Here is a 20,885-nt window from a genome sequence, read left to right as displayed (position 1 = left end):
TGAAGTGTTGTGTTTGTCAAAGTGGCACCCCAACAACTGCACTAAGTGAATCCACAAACAAGTGTGTGTGCGGTAAGGCATAACACACTAATACCCAGGGCTGAAAGGCATGGCAGATGGAAAACCTGAGAATGGACAGGACTGCGATGCTTGATTTACGGTGACAACATGTAATAAATGAACACGGCCTCAAAGCTGGAGCTAGTTAGAGAGTCCACGGCAAACATACTGCAGATATATAGATTTGGCACGGAGTTGCGGCCAGGTTGCCAAGTTTTAGGTTTCTGCGCAATGCAACATTAAACAGCAACATTATTTCCCAGACACCGGGCTTGATACCAAAAAATGCTTGACCCTCTGTGATGAGGATGAATTTATCTGTGGATCCCATCAAGCCCACTCACTTGGGCCTTGGCTTTAATGTGGCTTTTCAAGTATTTGTCATTAGTGCAGTTAAATGATTAAATCTTTTAATGCCAGATGTACTTTGTTTAGTACTATACTGAACCACATTAGTTGGTGAACCACAGACATTTGATAAGACTAAGTCCAAGTCTTAAGTCCTGCACAATTTTGTCAATTTATATGAAGGTAAAAAGTCTTTGGGTACAAATCACAAGTTAGACCCAAAGTATTTCCAAATAAGTTTCAAGCAAATCTAAAGTCACTTTCAAAGAGCTGTCCAAATATTAGTTTCGGTTTTCAAGTTAAAAGATTGTACCAGACCTTTAGTCCGCTTATGGCCATGCTACCCTGAGAACGGCCGATCTCCTCAGATCTCGGAAGCTAAGCGGGTTTTGGCCCTGGTTAGTACTTGGATGGGAGACCACCTTGGAATACCAGGTACTGGAAGCTTCTCTCCCCGGCTAAATGCAGCGGGGTTGCGTCAGGAAGGGCATCCGGCGTAAAAACTGTGCCAAACAAATATGCGTTCATCTGAGATGACACGCTGTGGCGAACCCTAATGGGACAAGCCGAAAGGAAAAGAAGAAGACCAGACCTTTAGTCCAAATTTCATACAGGCCCCTATTTAGTCTCATGCTGGTCCCACTACAATTCCAGTACGTATATGAACGAGGGTCTGAACTATGACACAACTCTACCTGTTTCTGGACCTTTACCGAATAACAGCTGGGGCCCCGTCAAAAATGCCTTCCGTGACAAAGGGGGATCAAATTTGTACTTGTTTGGAATTATTTACAGCTTGGGCACAATGACTTTCTTACGACATCGACAAAACGATTTACTCAAAGCCAAAACTTTGTCAAGACTTGGATGGAAGTCATTTGGGATTTCATGGGACTGATAACGAAAGGTCTAAGACTTGCCTCCGACTTCAACCAAATGAAACATCATTTGTCTTGGACTCAACCTGCGATTGATTGGCTTTAGACAATTGATCCTTCTTGATAGTGATTGACATTCCTAAAATAAACAGCTGAACATTGCCATGCTAGAAATGAAAGAAGCTTGTAATTGTAATCATCAAATGTAGCTGAAACTTCTCAAGTCCTCTGATGTGATTTAGGCCATAAGTCAAGAGTGACCAGGTGACTTGAGGACAGTTTAAAAGAGTGATGTTCACATGATCCAAATGGCTTTTCTATAGACTAGAGGATGGGAAATGAAGCTCAGTGGGCTGCAAACGTCCTGCTATTAATATTCAGATGGCAATTTCAGTGTTGCAGCTGGGTCAGCCGCATGTTTCGCTGCATTCTGCGACAACACAAACTGACCACCACTTGTTTACCGCCACGAGCATCTGGTGACATAGCTGATGTTCCGCAGGCTGGTGGAGGAACATGCCTCCCATCTTGTTTACAATGACTCATCCTCCGTAAAAGTCCTGTTCTTCTCCTCTGTGAACCTGCTTAGTACTTTTCCAGCTCATGAGCACAGCTGGGACTCCCGCCAGATGTTCTGAATTTAATGAGAGAAAAAGATCTAGGGGATTTTTTTTCTCCTCATTTTTGTTTTTGTCCAGCAGAAATTGGAGGGAACACATGCAAAGCAAATTGCCTATTAAATGCGGAATCTTAAGATGTGCAAACGACAAATGCAGTTTATTTCACGATGTTGTATGTCCTCATAGTCTGTGTCAGACGGGTACTATTGAAGTTTAAGTACGTATCAAGTCTCTCTCCAGAATATTCATGACTTCTTTGGCAGCTTTTCACACCTGGTCCTGTTTCAGATGTCCAAATGAAATCAGTTTGGTTATTAAACATTTTCGGTGAATACGTGAACACTTCAGATGAACTTGGAACCCTCTCAATTTAACAGAAGTGAGGTGACCTCGCGTGGTGGTCTCAGTTACGTTGACTTAAGGGCAACGGGAGAGTTTGCTTAACCTGTGGAATAGGAACAGAAAGCGCTCTTAGTTCACTTTTCCTGAAGTGCACCACAAAGTTAAATTAACATGTAATGTGAATTAAAAAATAACCAATTTTTTTTCTATTGTTGAATTTCTTCTGTCACATGTAGAGCTGGTCCAAATCAGTTGACGGGTTTGTAAACTAACAGTAAACATATTCTGTGAGATTGTCCTCTCTAAGTACACGTTTGGTACGATAACCAAGCATCTCATTTGTACAGTAACCCGTAGTTATGCAGTATAAGCACATTTGTTTGTCAGTTGGCTTGGAACGAGGTCAGATCACATTCTTACTACAAGCAAATCACATCAGAATGGCTTTGGAACCGTACCAACGCCACTTAGAAGAAGCGGTCTTGGTCCAAGTGGTTTGGTCTGCACAAATTGACACCAGTTCAATTCTAGTGCTCACATCTGTCCCAAGAGCCAACACAACGTTGGTTGTGGGGGAATGAATGACAGTTTAATCAAAACACAGCGCAAAGCAACCTATGATACGACTCGAAATAGTTTACAAACTTGTCAACTGATTCAAATTTGAAAAGACGAACTTTAGGTGTGAAAGCACCCTGACAAGACTGCTCTAGTACTGTCAGCACTGAGGGCTCACCTGATATCTCTCTTCTGTTTTTTTTTAGGCCTTAAACAACAATGTGTATAAGAATGTATCGCCTTACGGCTCCCTGAACAACATCGTGGATGGACTCAACTCGCTGACGGACCACTTCTCAGACCTTTCCTTGTCCTCAGAGCCAAGAAAGCCCAACAAGAGACCGCCGCCCAATTATTTGTGCCACCTGTGCTTCAACAAGGGTCATTACATCAAAGACTGCCCTCAGGTAAGTCCCCTTTATTACATAACCGACTCGCAGAGAGATCCGCATTACACGATCAGTGCGTGTTATTGTTGCCGTCAAATGACTTACGTGGTCTTTAATTACCTTGTCTTGATAAGCGTCTTTTAATTTGTTTCATATCAAAAGCAGACTTAGCTGCAGCCTCTTTCGCTGTCTCTCTCCCTCTTGTTGCCTCTCTCTATCTCTGCTCTGACCTACTTGTAAAACAGGCTGGCCTCTGTCTTCGAAAGTCATGTGTACAAGTGTGTGTGTGTGTATATTTGTGCGCTCGCCTTCCTCTTACCGCGATGCGTTCGACCGGCCGCTAGGAACCATCTGTGATAACTGCTGTCATAAACAAGTCAGTCTAGTTCAAGGGTTAAGTTGTGTACGGCTGCATGGACTCATCATTAAATAGTTCTAAATACAAACAGCTGTCCTCTCTGATTTAGCCAAATGGATTTCATGTATCTGCTCGATTTTTTTTTCATGCTGGTCTCTGATTCATTATTTTATAACGCATCTAATTTTGGCCTCAGCTGCTTTTCATGGCCCCAAGGGCTAACTTCTCATCACCACTCATCCATCAAAAGCATATAGAAATGAATGTTTTTAATCATCAGCTTGAGATGAGCCAATCTCTAAATCAAAAGGCAGCTTTGACTTGGCTTGTGATGTAACTGCAAAAGAAAGAAAATCATCTTCCCTCCTTTTGACCTCCACGTAACAATCAAGTAGAGAACCCTGCTATGACATCCTATTAAAGGAGACATATGTGTCCCCCGCCACGATGTTTTCTTGATAACATGTCTGCATATGACACACGATTGGGTCATCTCCATGTCACAAAACCTTTAACTTGTTGCAGGCCAATTTCACATTCAGTGGGCTTCAGCGTGTCACGGAGAAGAGATCTTAGATCTTAGATTAAGCGCCTTGGCAAGCGTAACAAAGTAATTGTTTACAAAAAGTCAGCTGTATCCATCACTGTATTTTGTTCTGATCTTGGAGCTAATAGTTTTAGTTTTTTACTTACTGTAGTTTTCACAGTGTTTGTCAACTTCACAAACTCCAAATAAAGTCAAGCAGCTGTTTACAATGTTTAGGAAATTTTTTCATCAAAATACCCCAATGATGAAAATATTATTCGCATTTTTTCCCCCTCCTTTTTAGACCTGTTCTGAAATCAGGTTTTGTGGGTATTCTCAAGCCAAGAGTCCTAAAAGTAGGTTAGGTTAGTTGTCAACTTAGCAACTTCTGACATTTATATTTTGTGAGTATTCAGACCACGATAGCACCTTTTCTTCCAAAATGTGACTGGCAAAAAATCTAGCAACTTTTTGTGGTATTATTGAAGTATTTTGATCAATTCCTTTCAGTTGTGGTCAGAGCAGGACATACTGTACTGACCCCTGTGAACACAATCACAAGAAAACTTTTATCAGCTTTCACACAGACATGTTTTCATTAATAGCGAACAAAAGAGTTAGTTACATTTGAAATTTTACACTAGATTTGTTAGCAGGCATTTTGAAGTAATTAAAAAGTCAATGAGTTACTGTTTTGCTTTTTAAGACAGGGCTGCAATTTTGCTATACAGAGAGTCCTCGGGTTAAGACGGTCTCGACCTAAGACCTGTCGACCGTCCCCGTCCGGCATTTTGTCTGGCTAATGCTTGTCTGTGATTGTACGCCGGGAGTATCTTTGCATTTTTCGCTCTCCTTTTGAGACATTATCGCCCCAAAGAAGAAAGCTGTGTCTTTTTGCTTCTGCAGCCTAAAGAAAATCCATTGCCATGGAAACGAAGCTCAACGTCCTAAAAAGATTGGAGAAAGGAGAGACACCAACACCACCAAGGCTTCAGTCGGTTGACCGTGGCGACAATTATTAAAGACAAATCCCACATTTTAGCGCATGTGATGAAGGGTTCCGTTCCTCTGTCAGATACAATGATCACAAAACAAGGTTCTTTGATACTTGTCGAGATGGAGAGGATTGAGGACCAGGTTCCTTCACAATCGCTAAGCACAGCCTCCCCTTCTACTTCTCCATCCACCTCTCAGCGGTAATGCTCAGTACATCATCTTGTTTATTTCAATGTTCAATGTTTTTTTCATACAAAGTATTTTGAAGTAAATTCTGACTTTAATGGTGGAATCCGATTTAAGTCGAAATTCGAGTTAAGTCGCTACTCTAGGAACGGATCTCAGTCGTAGACCGAGGACTCCCTGCACTAGTTGAATAGTATGACCAGGAGCGGAGCCAGGGAGTGGCACAGAGTGGGCACGCCAACCCTAGATTGAAGGCAGGCCATCCCAATGGCCACCTCCCATGTTTTGTGAATACTTGGGAAAATATTTTCTGGTTGAAGTTGGATAACCCCCAGCAGTCAGAGCAGCACTCATCCCCCCAGCAATTGATTTTCAAGGAACACACAAGCACAGACACACACACACACACCACCTTCATTGAAAATTTAAATTCCTGGCCACCCTACTTCTCTAAGTTAAAAAAATTGCACGTCCAAAGAAAAAAAAAATCTACAGTATCTAAAAATATAGTGAAAAAGAATTTTTGTTGTCTCTCCTTTTAGAGCATCAAGCCAAAATACAGTAACTTGAAAAAAAATCCCTCTAAATCATAGCAAGATGAGGTTTCCAGGTGTTGCAGTTGTTCCCTTTGGTGTCCTATGGTGACCTGTAAAAGCAAACTCCATGGTGACAAATAGAGCCTAATAATGATCTAATTTCACGACACATGGGCAAAAATATTAGTCGAATGTATTTTTCAGTCAGACTCCTGGTTCCTTCATTTTCTCTCCATTCTTATTCTTCTCCCATGGCCCGGGATGAGGTGCAATGGCGAATCCTAGCGCAGTGTTTCTTTTGCACGGAAGAGTAACGAGGAGCAGATGGGAGATTAAAATGCTTTGACTGGCTTTATGACATATGATGGCTGGTCTCATGAGGTCCGTAAAAGACCTGTGCACTGATGAAATATTTTGTGGACAAAGCCAAACTCCAAAATGTGGGAATTAGCTCATCTATTGACCACTCTAATGGGGATTTGGCCAGGAGTATATCATGCACATTGTTACATTCTTCTCCATTTTCCTAGAAGTAATGCTTAGACGTGAGCATTAATCAAATGACTGCATTGCTCATCACTTGTGGAAGTGTTCACAAAGTACTACATAATCTAGCGTGTTTGTGATCTTCTGCACGTCTTAATCAAGACAGTTGTGAAAACCACATGATGTCTACTTTAAAGTCTGTCCTCTTAGAATGATACATTGAAATGTTGTTTTAAATAAGCCCTGACAATGTCCATAAAAAAAAAAAAACCTTGGACTCAATCTTGCCAAAGATGTCAGCATTCCAGGGTCAGACTCAAAAATCAAGACTCCTTCTGGTTTTTGTTTCAGCTGTTGTAAAACTGCCAGCAGTAATTCAAAATGCCGCAAAGTCTCCAAACGGCGTCCACACCTACACACTTCATCAGCATCCTGATTCTCTAATGCTCTCCTGGGCCTCCTGGCCGTGACTTTACCTTCCAATTGTGGTATATCACTTATACTATTACCTGCCGGTCACCTGTGGTGCTGTTTCTCGTCCCTAATAATATGTAACACACGTCTTGCAATGATGGCAGTGGAGTCCAGCCGATCCATTACACAACATTTGGATTGCAGTTCAATCCCAATTTAACAGACTTTAGGAGGGATGCTAGATCGGACTTGTTGCCATTAGGATTTAATTCCTGAAAGTGTGCTAATTGCCAACTTGCTTCTGACTGAATAAGGTCATTTTTCTCACAAAACATCCACTTTGGATCGGGTGTTATTTGATCATACTTGGATTGGAGTTTGGATATCTTTTCCACTCCTTGGGACTGAGTGGAAGGTAATGAAATCGTTAAGGCCACCAAAGCATTTATGCGTTACTTGAAGTTCAAGACCAATTTATTTGTAATAACATGTTAACAATGAAACCACTAATGGCAGAGTGGCGACGATGGTTTTTGATAGTCAAGGAAAAACCACAGGCCTGGCAACCCTTTGCTCCCCTTTGGTCACGGGGGACAGAGATGTTATGTAAACTGGCTTTTATTCGGAAAATGAGGTCGCTCCCCCAGTCATGAGTAGAATGCCCCTCACCGCCACTGCCACACCTTGGCCCGCTTCCAAGATGTCTTCCACTTGCACTCATGATTTGCTTCAACTCAGTGGACTAAGCCCTCCGGCAGTCGACCCCCGCCTCGGATTGATGAAAACGATGCGCGGAACGACATATTTTTGCATTCGGTGATGAACTCATGGAAAAATTGGTGGACTGTTACATATGGGTGGTCTGTTGCTACGTGTAATTGTTGACATATTTAATGCAAAACTGCAGCCTTGAGGCATTCACTGAGAGACGCCAGGTTCTAGCAACTGAAAATAAGTACAATAAAATAATAATAATGACTGTACCGGCATTACCATATTACGAGTAACCTTTTATTGCTCAATGACTGTGTTTTTATGTCTTTAAAAGTACTCTCTGTCAATTGGTTGCCGTCATGCTAAACTGGCTCCAACTACCGGAGACGAACTCCTTGAGTGTTTTTGACATACTTGGCACATACAGATGATTCTGATTCTGATTTTCATGTCCTAACGGCGAAGACATGAAGTCATGAAGCGAACTGCTGAAGCCATTCAACTCTCCTGCTAACCAAATCAGCAGCACCAAGGCACATCGAGTGTGGCGACAGCTCCATAACAGTCCATTCAAAATGTATTTTCAAAACAATTTCACTTTACATTAACATAATATCGTAATTTCAAGACAAATGCCTAATTTTACACACGTCAGTTGGCGTGTTAACAGAAATCATGCTAATTTCCTTAGCGGCTAAAGTTTTATGAGTGGAGTAATAGTTCAACGGATGAAATCCCTGCGGCCATGAGGATTTCCCTCTTTTTTACTGCTTCTCTTTTACCGGGAAGAAATATGATGAGTAATAGATGTAAGTAGTTTATCTCAGAACAAAGTGGTGCCATATGAAAACAAAGGACAAACTAAGAGTAATAGCATCGTCAGGCTATCAATACATACCTAAAGGCATAATGCACCTTTATATATCACAAATCGGTTTATCCTGTAACTGTTTTTTTTTTCACTTTACAGTTCAAAGACTTATTTGTTTACATGCTGATCCAGCCACACTATTAGTTTGTTCCGAATTTTACCTCACAGGCTCATAGACTGACACTTGTTGCAATAAAATAATAAATAAAAATGATAACGTTTTGTAGCTCAATAGATTGAAGTTGGACTCAATACCAGTAGTGGGAGTAGTATGTATTGATTGTTTAAAACAAGTCACCAATGTTTTTAAATTCAAAACTTCTCAGATACCAATTACTGCAAAGGGATACTTGTTTGATGCACACTTCTGAAATGACCAATTTCAAGTTAAATTTAATTATGTTATTTTTAACAGTGGTATTTGTTTATGTGAAGGCACTAAACAATGTTAATGGTTACGTACATCATCAGCAACAATGACTTAACACGGTAGGAATATGAACATAAATAATGTATACATTTTCAAATGATCAACATTCCTAGGAAATCACAATCTCCCATCACTGGTGAGCTACATTCAGTCCAGCCCTGCAGAGCAGTCATTTGGTCCTTTGGGGCTTGTTGGTGACTGCAAGTTTAAAATTAAGAACCAGAACCAAAAAGACCTTTGACTGGATTTAGACAATCAAATCAAATTAAACATGTTTTGGTGTGCTCGGTTTAGAATACTTTTTTTCTTTGCCCTGCTCCAGTGACAGATTTATTGTGCCTTCCTCCAATTCAACATTAAATGGTTTGTTTGTTGTACCGTTTGTTCAAATGATTACAAAAAGATAAGCGGGGATGAAAGAAGAGCCTGGTTAAAAGTGTCACAGCATACTAATCAAAGACTGCATGATAACATTCCTTTTGCAGGGGTGTCAAACTCACTTTTGTCGCGGGCCACATTGCAGTTTCGGTTTCGCAGATGATATTGTGATCTGCAGTGAAAGCAGGGAGCAGGTGGAGGAAGAATTAGAAAGATAGAGGCACGCACTGGAAAGGAGAGGAATGAAGATTAGCCAAAGTAAAACAGAATATACTGTATGTGCATGGATGAAAGGGGGTGGGGGAAGAGTGAAGCTCCAGGGAGAAGAGATAGCGAGGGTGGATGACTTCAAATACTTGGGGTCAACAATACACAGCAATGGTGAGTGTGGTAAGGAAGTGAAGAAAGGGGTCCAAGCGGGGTGGAACAGTTGGCGGAAGGTGTCTGGTGTTCTATGTGACAGAAGAGTCTCCGCTAGGATGAAGGGCAAAGTCTATAAAACAGTGGTGAGGCCGGCCATGATGTACAGATTAGAGACGGTGGCACTGAAGAGACAACAGGACGCAGAACTGGAGGTGGCAGAAATGAAGATGTTGAGGTTCTCGCTCGGAGTGACCAGGTTGGATAGGATTAGAAATGAGCTCATTAGAGGGACAGCCAAAGCTGGATGTTTTGGAGACAAGATTCGAGAGAGCAGACTTCGATGGTTTGGACATGTTCAGAGGCGAGAGAGTGAGTATATTGGTAGAAGGATGCTGAGGATGGAGCTCCCAGGCAAAAGGGCGAGAGGAAGACCAATGAAAATGTTAATGGATGTTGTGAGGGAGGACATGAAGACTGTGGGTGTTAGTGAAGAAGAAAGAAAAGAAAATGCTTGTATTATGGCAACATGATCATTTCTGATCAATGACAATTTGAAATGTTGGTAGATTCCCACAAGAATCAGAGAAGTTGACACACTATATTTGTCTTTGTGGGCCACGTAGAATCATGTGGCAGGCCCGTTCTGGCCCCCCAGGCCTTGAGTTTGACACCTATGGTCAAATCAGTTAATGGGCAGTAGAATGTATTTTTAAATGTCGGAGTATGCCTGAATAGATATTGCGTAGGTCGCTGAATGGACAAATTCTTTCACTTTAAGTCGAGTGCAGACACTACGTAGTTTATCCCTCTCGAGACCATATGGCATACTTGGATGGGCCTCGCACCTTAAGTGGCAATCAGTTCAGCAACACTTAGTCTTTTGTGGCAAATGGTGGCCATTACCTCCTTAGAACTGTGTCGACATGTTGACGTAAGGCGAGATGTCAGCACCAGCGAAAGATCACACTTTTACCTCATTTGTGACTTGCCCAAATGTATGTTTTTCCTCCAGCCGTGGTAATAAACCTAATGGCAACCCATCATGGCAGCCGAATGCTTTTTATTTCGACAGAACATGTTTTGTTTTAAGTCTTGCGGTGAGTGTATTTGACAAAGCCTCCTTGAAATAGGTCGTCGATGCTGGTGGGATAATTTCACAACTGTTTTGCAACAGTTTTATTGTCTGTTGTTTATCTGACTCTGTGGGGGTGAAGAAGGAATAATGGGATCATTAATACCGTATATGATGTGCGTATGTTTGTTACTCACCAAGTGCTACATTGTTTCAAAGGATGTATCTTAATTTTCTTGGAAACAAAACAAATCGTCATGTTTTCAAATGTATTGTGTAACTGCATGGAGATGCGTACAAAAAATAGGTCAAAGACGAAGGAAGTATAACTAGTTTTAAAAAAACCTGTACTTATGGGCCAATGTGTTCTATTTTGACTACATTCTTTCACTTTGCTATGTTTCGTGTTGTTTTTGTGAAAACAACATTGCAGTTGGACATACCAGAGTTCATTTGGTTAGGGTTATTCACAGAACTTGGTTAGAATGTGCAATGAATCAGAATTTGTTTCAGTGTCCAACTTGTGAATAAATCACGACGGCATTACTCCTCCGAGCTGATCCCGAGATTTACACCAATACATGCAAAATGCAGAGCATAGTCTCACATGGAACAGCATAAATCTAAATTGTACTTTAATGTACCTGCCAGCTACTTTCTGGTTATGTTTACTTCAGAGTGACTAATAAAAAAAAAGATTGTGAGTTTCCAGTCAGGCTCCATTGTTATCAAAACACTCCCCTTTCACACAGATCTGCGAAAATGACTGAAAACACTTGTAATACATATCCCGAGCCAGTTGTTGGCGAGGGGGCCTTGTGAAGGAACATTTTGCACATCCATAACAACAGACAGTGTTCTTAAAACAGTTATTAAAAGCTGTTTTGACCAAACTAACTACCATAATGCCCGGCCTACAAGCCGCGACTTTTTTCCACACTCTTTCAACCCTGCGGCTTATGCGGTGATGCGGCTAATTTGTACATTTTTGCACTCGAGTGGAAAAGGTAAGAGTGAGACAGGTGGAATATATGTGCCGAGGAAGTGAGTTTTACCGGTCCGGCCCAGTTAGCTGTGAACTAGCGTGAAAAAGAGACGTGTCTCACATGATTTTTATCGGTATGTTGTTTTATTTTTTAACCGGCCATGTTATCGTGGTGCTAGCATTAGCGTGGCGATGCTAGTATTAAACTCTCTGTGTACTGTCTTTCTTTGTAAATATCTCGTGTTTCAATGTGGGCACTTGCGGCTTTTATACAGCTGCAGCGTATGTATGTACTAAATAGTATTTCCTTTACAAATCTACTTGGTGAGGCTTATAACCAGGTGCGCTCGTTAGGCCGGGAATTACGGTAATTTGACTTTGCTGGACACAGCATTGTAGTAATTGTGGACTTTGTTGAAGAAGATTTATAAGAACAAAAGCCCAAGTTGATTTTGCTGAGACACTTCACGTGCGCCAGTTCGTCCGCTATCATAACCCACTTTTACACTTCCTGTGCTGGACTTTTGTTCCTTGTAAAAGATATTAACACGAGACGGAACGAGGGCTTTTCAGCTAGAGTCAAAGTTGTAAAAGACGCAGGACAGCGCCTGTATCAAAAGGTGTAGCGGAAAGCCAGCAGGGGTATGGCGTTTAACATTCCAAACAGACTTCTGCAGCTCCTATGTAATGAAATCAATTCTTGCTATTGCACATATCATGCATATGCCCCACTACATCATATTCCATATCTACTGTAATTAACTGAATTCAGGATTCCGTGTTGGTGGTGTGCAAGGCAGAAGATGGTAAATGCGGACTCTCTTTATACAGCTTGGAATCAGCCAAATTCATTCATCAGCCAAGTCATTTTCAAAAACTTTTGCAGGAAGACATTTTCAGCTCTTTGTGTTTTCAGGCTCTAAAACATGACATTTATTGTTATCCACTAACAGTTGGAAATGTTGCCACATTAAAGGCCCCTCTGTCTTCAGCTCAGCAGTACTCCTGCCCTTCTTCCGAAAACCTGCTGTAAAATTTTGCGAAGTAACTATCACTCTGGCGGTACGGTGGATCAGCTGGAAAGTGTTGGCCTCACAGTTCTGAGGTCCCGGGTTCAACCCCGGTCCCGCCTGTGTGGAGTTTGCGTGTTCTCCCCGTGCCAGCGTGGGTTTTCTCCGGGCACTCCGATTTCCTCCCACATCCCAAAAACATGCAACATTAATTGGACACTCTAAACTGCCCCTCGGTGTGATTTTGAGTGGGCCTGTTTGTCTCGATGTGCCCTGCGATTGGCTGGCAACCAGTTCAGGGTACCCTGCCTCCTGCCCGTTGACAGCTGGGATAGGCTCCAGCGCTCCCGTGACCCTCGTGAGGATAAGCGACTAAGAAATTGGATAGATGGACTATCACTCTTTCAAAAGTATGGAAGAGCTGCTTTTTTAGAAGTTCAACAATTATTTATTCTTAATGCAAGAGAAAATAGTGGGGGCCCCTGAAAGTTAAAAAGGGGGCACTCACATAGCCTCCACTGTTGATCGACTTGTACAGTCATTTACACCCATTGAGAGTGAAATTATTTACATTCTCTTTCACTGGCTGTTTTCTCTCGCCTTGTCTTTTATTCTTGAACCCCTTCACTTTTGTGACCCCTGTCGATAAACAATCTTTCAACACGACTGTCATGACGGAGTGCTTTGCATTTTCCACCCGTGATCTCTCCAGGCCCCTGCGCCAGTTCTGCATGGCTGCAGTTATTTGCCGTGGCAGGCAGTTTGGATGTTTCCCCGTCATGGCATGGTGTGCAATTGATTCACTCACACACACACACACACAAAAAGGGAGGGTACAGTTTGAAGGCCTGAGACGAGTTTGGAGACACTGAGCCAAGGAAAGCAGTGTGAGGACACTTCCCATGATAGGAAATCAAAGCTTGAAGAATGATATGGAAAAAAAAAGTGTGGTTTCCTGCCAGCTGGTTTGTGTTCTGTACAGAAATCCCATTCTTCCGCTCAGTTTTTGCTGAGACAACAATCACACCACTTCCTGTTTTGATAACCGTGACACTCAAACAAACCTTCGCGAGGCGCCACGTGGGTCATAGGTGTGTAAACTAGCGCTAGCATGAGCACTTCTATGAGAAGGTGACAAGAGAATATTCAAATTCATCATTAGGGGACCGCCGCATATACAGTATGTTTACATAAAGACGATATGTTATCTCCCCTAGGGTTTGAGGTAAAGACAGTGTTGACGGACATTTCCTAGTCGAGTGGCCCAAAATGTGGGGGGTGGATGGGTTGTTGTAGGTTCTGGCAAATATTTTTTTTTCTTTTGGGATGGGGGACGTCCGTTGTTTGTATGCAAGACAGCTTTAAGAAGCGTAGGTGCTATGTGCACCAACCGTCTGTTGCGCAATCGTCAGCACCAGGGGGTCGAGTACTGCCCCCCTACAGGATGCCCATATGGCCAATGGCAGAAACCGCCACTGGGTAAAAATGGATTCAAATTGTGATGTTTGGGCCTTTTGTTTACGACAGTGATCGAGTTGCTGAAAACGCAAGCATTTGGAAACATTTGAAGTTTTCTCACATTCCAACATTGATGTCAACACGAAAAACAGTAGTTTTTAAAAACAGAGCTCTTACAGGGGCTTTTTAAGCATGTGGGAGTACATCCCGGCGGAAAAATAGGGGAAAACCACAGCACTGTTGTTGCATTTGTTAATAACAAGCAACTTTTACTACGCCACAAAGTCACATACACACACGGAAGTGGAGCGCTTCTTTACAAAGTGGCATTGACTCAAAATGAAAATGACAGTTTTGGGGTTGATTTTGCAGGTTTATGTGAACTGGGATTATTTTAACGTTGCTGTATGTGCCAGGGCTCAACATTAACGATTGCCCGACTTGCCTGAAATGCATCTTCGGGAAAGTAAATGTACGGCACGATTGCCCAATTGTAATTTCGCATTTACTAAAAAATTATTGTGTACGAGTTGATTTTGTTTAACAAAACCTATAATATATTTCATATGATGTAGGGATTATCAACAGTTGCTATAAAAGCATGTAATATTTGTTGAAAGCTATCGCAAGTGGGCTTTCGGATGGGGCAAGTGAGATTTAAATTCACTTGCCCAATAAGGTAAGCAGCTGCAAAAGTTAATGTTGAGCGGTGTGTACATAAGAGCCGAAAATGCTGTACAAGTCTTATTGAGGACATTTAGTTTAAATGGTCCTTAGTTCCCATTTATCTCCATACATACTTTTTGTGGTCTTCCCATCATGTTGCCAAGCCAGCAATGAAATGCAGACTCCACTTAATTGCAGCAAATAAACAATCTGTTTCGACAGTTACTCATCAATCTTTCAATTTAAATTAGTCTTTGCGGCATTGAGTGACACTAACGGTCACGCTTAATCCCTTTTAATTTCTTACAGTCCCCCTTTAATAATACACTATTTCCCCCGGTCTGTTGAATATGTCTTCCCTCCTGCTGCCAGGCAACACGTCGAGTGATTAACTGCACAGTAACCCCACTGTGGCTTGTGTACATAACACAAGTTACAGTGTCACTGAGGTCCCCGGCCATAGCGAGGGCTGCAGGAACTGGGTCGCCAGAATGGCTCGCCTGACACTGAAGAGGGAGGGTCGCAGGTCAGATAGTCACTACAGAGTGATATCCTGTTAGGACAGTGGCTCCAAAGCACTTTCGTTTGTGTGTTATGTGATATAACCAAAAAAGAGACCGCAGAGGTTCACCATGGCCAGTGGGCAGAAGGCGACAAGCAACTGTCCGGAACATTTTGTTTTGTATGACTTGAGGTTCTGTGACACATTTTTTCCACTGGCCTCTGAAGACGAATCTCCTTGGAAGAGGCTACTTTTGCCTAATTATATTGACAGAGGAGGAACTCTGAGAACTTTCAGCCTAATTCGGTTCGATTTGTCCAGAAGTTTATTATGCTCTTGGCCTCTATCATACCCCTGCAAAAATAGAGACAAACACATGGAAAACCAAACTTCCTTGACGGGTTAAGAATATTTTTGAAAGGCATGCTCAATTCCTCAGCTTGCTTGGCATGACGATGTCTTGGGCTGGTATGCCGAATGCATGTCCACACACACACAAAAAAAAACTTTGATGTAATTCAAAATTGAAGTAGCAGATGGGACTATCCTAATCCAGATTTTTGATAAATCCGGTCTTTTTATGTCGTCGGCCACATACAAAAACAAATGTGTATTTTAATGTGAACGAAATGCCTCCGTGAAGTGACACACACGTGCACAGAACACGTCACGTGGTGGAGACATAAAAAACATGTCACGTTGCTCAAGCGCGTAAAACATGGGGTTAACGTAACAGTAACAGTGTTAACGTAGATATATTGTAATTCCCGGCCTACAGAGGGCACTTGGTTATAAGCCTCACCTGTTACATTTGTAAAGGAAATACCATTTGGTAAATACATATGCTGCAGCTGTGTAAATTGACATTGAAGCCCACATTCAAAGAAGATATTTGCAAAGAAAGACGGTACACAGAGAGTTTAACACTAGCGCTGGCGCACTAACGCTAGAGTTGTGGTAACAGGGCCGGTTTAAAAAAAACATACCGGTAAAACTCACTGAGACATGGCAGTAACAAGCTAGCACAACGCTAACACTGAAGAGGGAGGGTCTTCCCTCTACCAGGTGCTGATCGGTAAAAGTCATTTTCGGCTCGAGTGCCCCCTCGTGGCCGTTAGAAAAAGATGCACAAATTAGCTGCATCACCGCGTAAACTGCAGGGTTGGAAGCGTGTGAAAAAAGTCACGGCTTATAGGCCAGAAATTACGGTATATGGCCCTCCATGTACTGTATGTCTCGGTTCAAAACCATTGGTGAAAATTTCAAGGATTTTGTTCTTTTCACCACTGACTATTTTCCGCTTCTCCATCCGCCATAAGACCCTAACCCTAGCCTGGGTCAGATTTGGAAAAATGTCTACTGTTTTTCATTGACATGAACAGATACATGTAACATGGGCAACAACAAAAAAAAAAAAAAAAAAAAAAGAGAGAGAATTGACCTGCATTGTGAAAGGAGTATGTATGTAAGCCATCCATCCATTCTCAACACCGCTCAACTGTTCAGGGTCACAGGGCGCTGGAGCCTATCCCAGCTGACTTCGGGTGTAAGGCGCGCTACACCCTGAACTGATTGCCAGCCGTAGGGCACATATAGACACAGGCAACAATTCACACATTCACACCATCACTGAGTGGGAACTGAACCAACGCTGCCCGGACCAAAGTAAGGCGAGCGTACCACTACACCATCAGTGACTCCTGAAGAAAGCCATTTCAGGAAAAGGCACAGTTTTTATGTGACGTGGTTGAATAGGCATAACTGTAGATTATTGGCTAGAACATCTGTTTGACAGTTCTGAGTTTACATGTTCTCTCTGTGCTTGAATGTTTTTTTCCCCCGGGTACTCTGGCTTCCCCCCACATTCCAAATATATGCATGCTAGTTTAAAGACTCAAAATTTTCCATAGATGTAAGTGTCCGTGTGTGTGTGTGTGAATGGTTGTGTGTACAGCACGTACCTTGCGATTTGCAGGGAAACAATCCAAAGTGCAACCGTCCACGACTCTCGCCCAAAGTCAGCTGGGGTAGGCTTCAGTCTCCTGCGACTATAATGAAGACAAGCGGCATTAAAAAGGATGGAAGACCTCAAACAGTTGCATTAGAATATATACTGAACAGTGGACCCCTACTACTTGCGGGGGACAGCGATCAGGCAGGACTGTGACGTATGAAAACCCGCAAATAATTGTTGCCCATTAAGATATCAATGGGGCAGCACGGTGGGTCAGCTGGAAAGCATTGGCCTCACAGTTCTGAGGTCGCGGGTTCAATCACGGCCCCGCCTGTGTGGAGTTCGCATGTTCTCCCCGTGCCTCCGTGGGTTTTCTCCTGGCACTCGGGTTTCCTCCCACATCCCAAAAACATGCAACATTCATTGGACACTCTAAATTGCCCCGAGGTGTGATTGTGAGTGCGTCCATTTGTCTCGATGTTCCCTGCGATTGGATGGCAAGCAGTTCAGGGTGTACCTCGCCTCCTGCCCGTTGACAGCTGGGATAGGCTCCACCACTCCCTGCGACCCTTGTGAGGATAAGCGGCTAAGAAAATGGATGGATGGATAAGATATCAATGGATATTTTTTAAACCCCCAAAATTGAATAAGCAGGGATAAATCCACAAAAAGGCTTTTTTAGGTTGATACCACTCCCCCCCCAAAACGTTTTAATATAATGGGAAAAAATTATAATTTTTGTAATTAAAAAAAAATCTGTCAGCAAGTTTGCAGGGCTCTCACTGTACGCAGTACATCCATACGTTTAGGGTTCGTGTTAGGGCTAGAAGGAAGGACGTGAAGGATTTAATTTTACTTGCAGACTGAAGACTGAATATGTCTCATCTGTCACATGAAAAAAAATCATTGCAAGTTGCCTCAGTCATTTGTTGATATGCATTCTAAATGAAAGATGATTATAGTTCTGGTAAAGCAATAGCTCTGATTCAGTTCGGCGATGGACATTCATATTTTGATGTGGAAGCTTCCACACGTCCTTTTGTCAGACCAGAGCTCATTCTTATCAGGTCTACTGTCCAGTATGTTGAATTGAACGGCTTCCTTCGCAATAGAACCGCAGACGTCGGTCGCCGATATGAGTTTGAATGACGAAGAAGGCGGACATTCAGAGACACTGTTGAAGCTGCGAGCGCTGGCACACTATTCTGGATGCGGTGTCAAGGGATCAGGGAGTGACAGTGCTGGCTTTGTGTCGGGGCCTGAATGGGCACCTTAGGGAAAGACTGCGGTTCTGAATGGGCACCATTGGGCTTAGCCATAGTTGCCGGGAATGGAGGCTGATAATTAAGGCGGCCATTGTGCGTCTGCAGGATCTGCGAGACGCAGAGGTCAGGAAGGCAGGCCTGTATTGTTGCCTCAGCAGGGATCTCAGAGGTGCGTCAGATTCGTACGTTTGGACAGCGAGCCCGGGCTCTCTTGGAGAAAAAATATAATCACAACAACAAACCTAACTGGCTGCCCTATGGAGTCTCTCCATCCATATGTCAACATACAAACTATATGGGCTTCTCCTGTGGTTTGGATTTTGTAACTTTTTTTTCCTCCCTCCTTAACTGTCTTGAAGTACTTTTCTGGCAGCCTACCGAGGAACGCCGACCTCCTCGAGGAATCAGGGGTATGTTAACCATAGCTTAGAGAACAGTTGTGGTCAGCCGGGGAAGCCGCAGGGGTGTGTGAGTGCGCATTCGAGGTAAGCCCAAATCAGCCCTTACAACGTGCGAGTGGACGTGATGTGCTCAGAGTTTCATTTATTTGCACGGACTCGGTTCAAGGAGATTAGAATAACAGTGGGAAGAAATGTGCTGAGAGAAGGAAAAATCCCATTAATCATACACGTAGAAGAGAACCTGCTGATTATGTAATAAGGTGGAGACAGGTTCAGACATTCAAATAGGAGTAAATGTGAGCATAAACTTCGCATTCTCTTTTTTTCCCCCCACATTCTGAAACGTTGCTGATTTGCGACAAGGACGTGCTTTAACAACTGACATTGTGGGGATTTCAAATGTGGTTTTCATTTGATCCAGAGGATGGTCAAACAATAAGGATGTGAAGATTAAGTCTTCTTCCCTAACATGCATTGCAATTCTTTATTTTTTTTTTCCCCTCTCGGAATGAAACCACATTTGGTGGATTCACGCTCAGAAATTCATGAAAGAACGTTTTTCTTTTGTATGTCTTTGCGCAGCAGTGTGCCGGGAAGTTTTTGGCAGGATTGAGGTCTCGGGGTGGTGGGCGGCGCTGCAGCATGGGAATGTTTTTCCAGGCCGACCCCTGATCTTCCTTGCAGTTCCAGTCAGGGGTTCTGAAGGCAGCCGGGTCCATCTCTAGCCTTACACGTACATAGACAGGTTACCAAAAGCAAATGTAGGAGAGTCTTGTAAGTGGCTAAGGCTTATCAGGAACACTACTTTCACTACTTTGTTGATTGGACTAGAACTAGGAGACTGTTGATTGGACCAGAACTAGGAGACTCAGACAGAGTGGGGAAGGGGGGGGGGGGCGCACCATTCCTCAAAGTATAAAGAGTCAGTCTTCCCATAAACAAGACAGAGGTGGTAACAAGCTATTGCTTTACAAGTCACAAGAAAGTCTTTTGCCCTCAAGTCTCAAGTCGAGACATGCAAGTCCTACACTTGGAGTTTCGAGCCCTTTGACTTACCAACAGAATAAAAATATAATTTCATATGCATAATATTCTGAGTTTAAGCAGCTTGGAAAATTGATAGATGGAAGTAAAAAAAAAAAAACTACATGTTTGGCTATAAAAAATGTACAATATATATTTGATCGATTTTAAAATACATACTTATCAAAAGAAATTTGATAAACAAGTGCATTGAAGGTTTTTTTTTTTTTTAGAAAACTAGAGGGTAAATCCTTTGAAGCCAGTTGTGGGGGAGTGGCTTAGTTTATTGTCCTTTCAAAACCATTTTTTCACTGATTCTATGAAAATGCTACACCACAAATTATTTTTCTCACTTTATTTCTGAAGTAACATTAAACAGACCCGTCACAAATTATAATTTGCATCCAGTAGTGCTGCAGTTAGTAGTTGATTATTTTATTGACCATTCTTTTGGAATAATCAAAGTACAAGGATAAAATATATTTTTGTTTGGTTAAAGAGCATTTGTGAATACACAAAAGCAAAGGAGACATTCACTTAAGAATGAACGACCACTTGCTGTCCTCTTTTAGAATAAACTAGCATTTTTCTTAAATTCACATTGTGTATATCACAGGAAACTGTTTTCTTGTCTCAAAACATTCCTAGTGAGGCTTCTTCTTCTTCTTTTCCTTTCGGCTTGTCCCGTTAGGGGTCGCCACAGCGTGTCATCTTTTGCCATCTTAGCCTATCTCCTGCATCTTCCTCTCTATCCCCAACTGCCCTCATGTCTTCCCTCACCACATCCATAAACCTTCTCTTTGGTCTTCCTCTCGCTCTTTTGCCTGGCAGCTCCATCCTCAGCACCCTTCTACCAATATACTCACTCTCTCGCCTCTGAACATGTCCAAACCATCGAAGTCTGCTCTCTCGAATCTTGTCTCCAAAACATCCAGCTTTGGCTGTCCCTCTAATGAGCTCATTTCTAATCCTATCCAACCTGCTCACTCCGAGCGAGAACCTCAACATCTTCATTTCTGCCACCTCCAGTTCAGCTTCCTGTTGTTTCTTCAGTGCCACCGTCTCTAATCCGTACATCATGGCCGCCCTCACCACT

General features: G+C 42.6%; 1 protein-coding gene and 1 pseudogene across 1 annotated transcript in view; both read left to right on the top strand.

Annotated features, from left to right (window-relative positions):
* Positions 1 to 20,885, top strand: part of zcchc24 (zinc finger, CCHC domain containing 24) — a 60,862-nt gene that overhangs the window by 2,365 nt on the left and 37,612 nt on the right. The window contains exon 2 of the mRNA XM_061836645.1: positions 3,013 to 3,213. Within this exon, the coding sequence (XP_061692629.1) occupies positions 3,013 to 3,213 (201 nt within the window). The remainder of the gene's footprint in view (positions 1 to 3,012; positions 3,214 to 20,885) is intronic.
* LOC133510318 (5S ribosomal RNA) lies at positions 736 to 855 on the top strand (annotated as a pseudogene).

Source organism: Syngnathoides biaculeatus, chromosome 12 (assembly GCF_019802595.1).
Source record: "Syngnathoides biaculeatus isolate LvHL_M chromosome 12, ASM1980259v1, whole genome shotgun sequence".
NCBI classification, from domain to species: Eukaryota; Metazoa; Chordata; class Actinopteri; order Syngnathiformes; family Syngnathidae; genus Syngnathoides; species Syngnathoides biaculeatus.
This window is presented reverse-complemented; position numbering and strand designations above follow the sequence as displayed.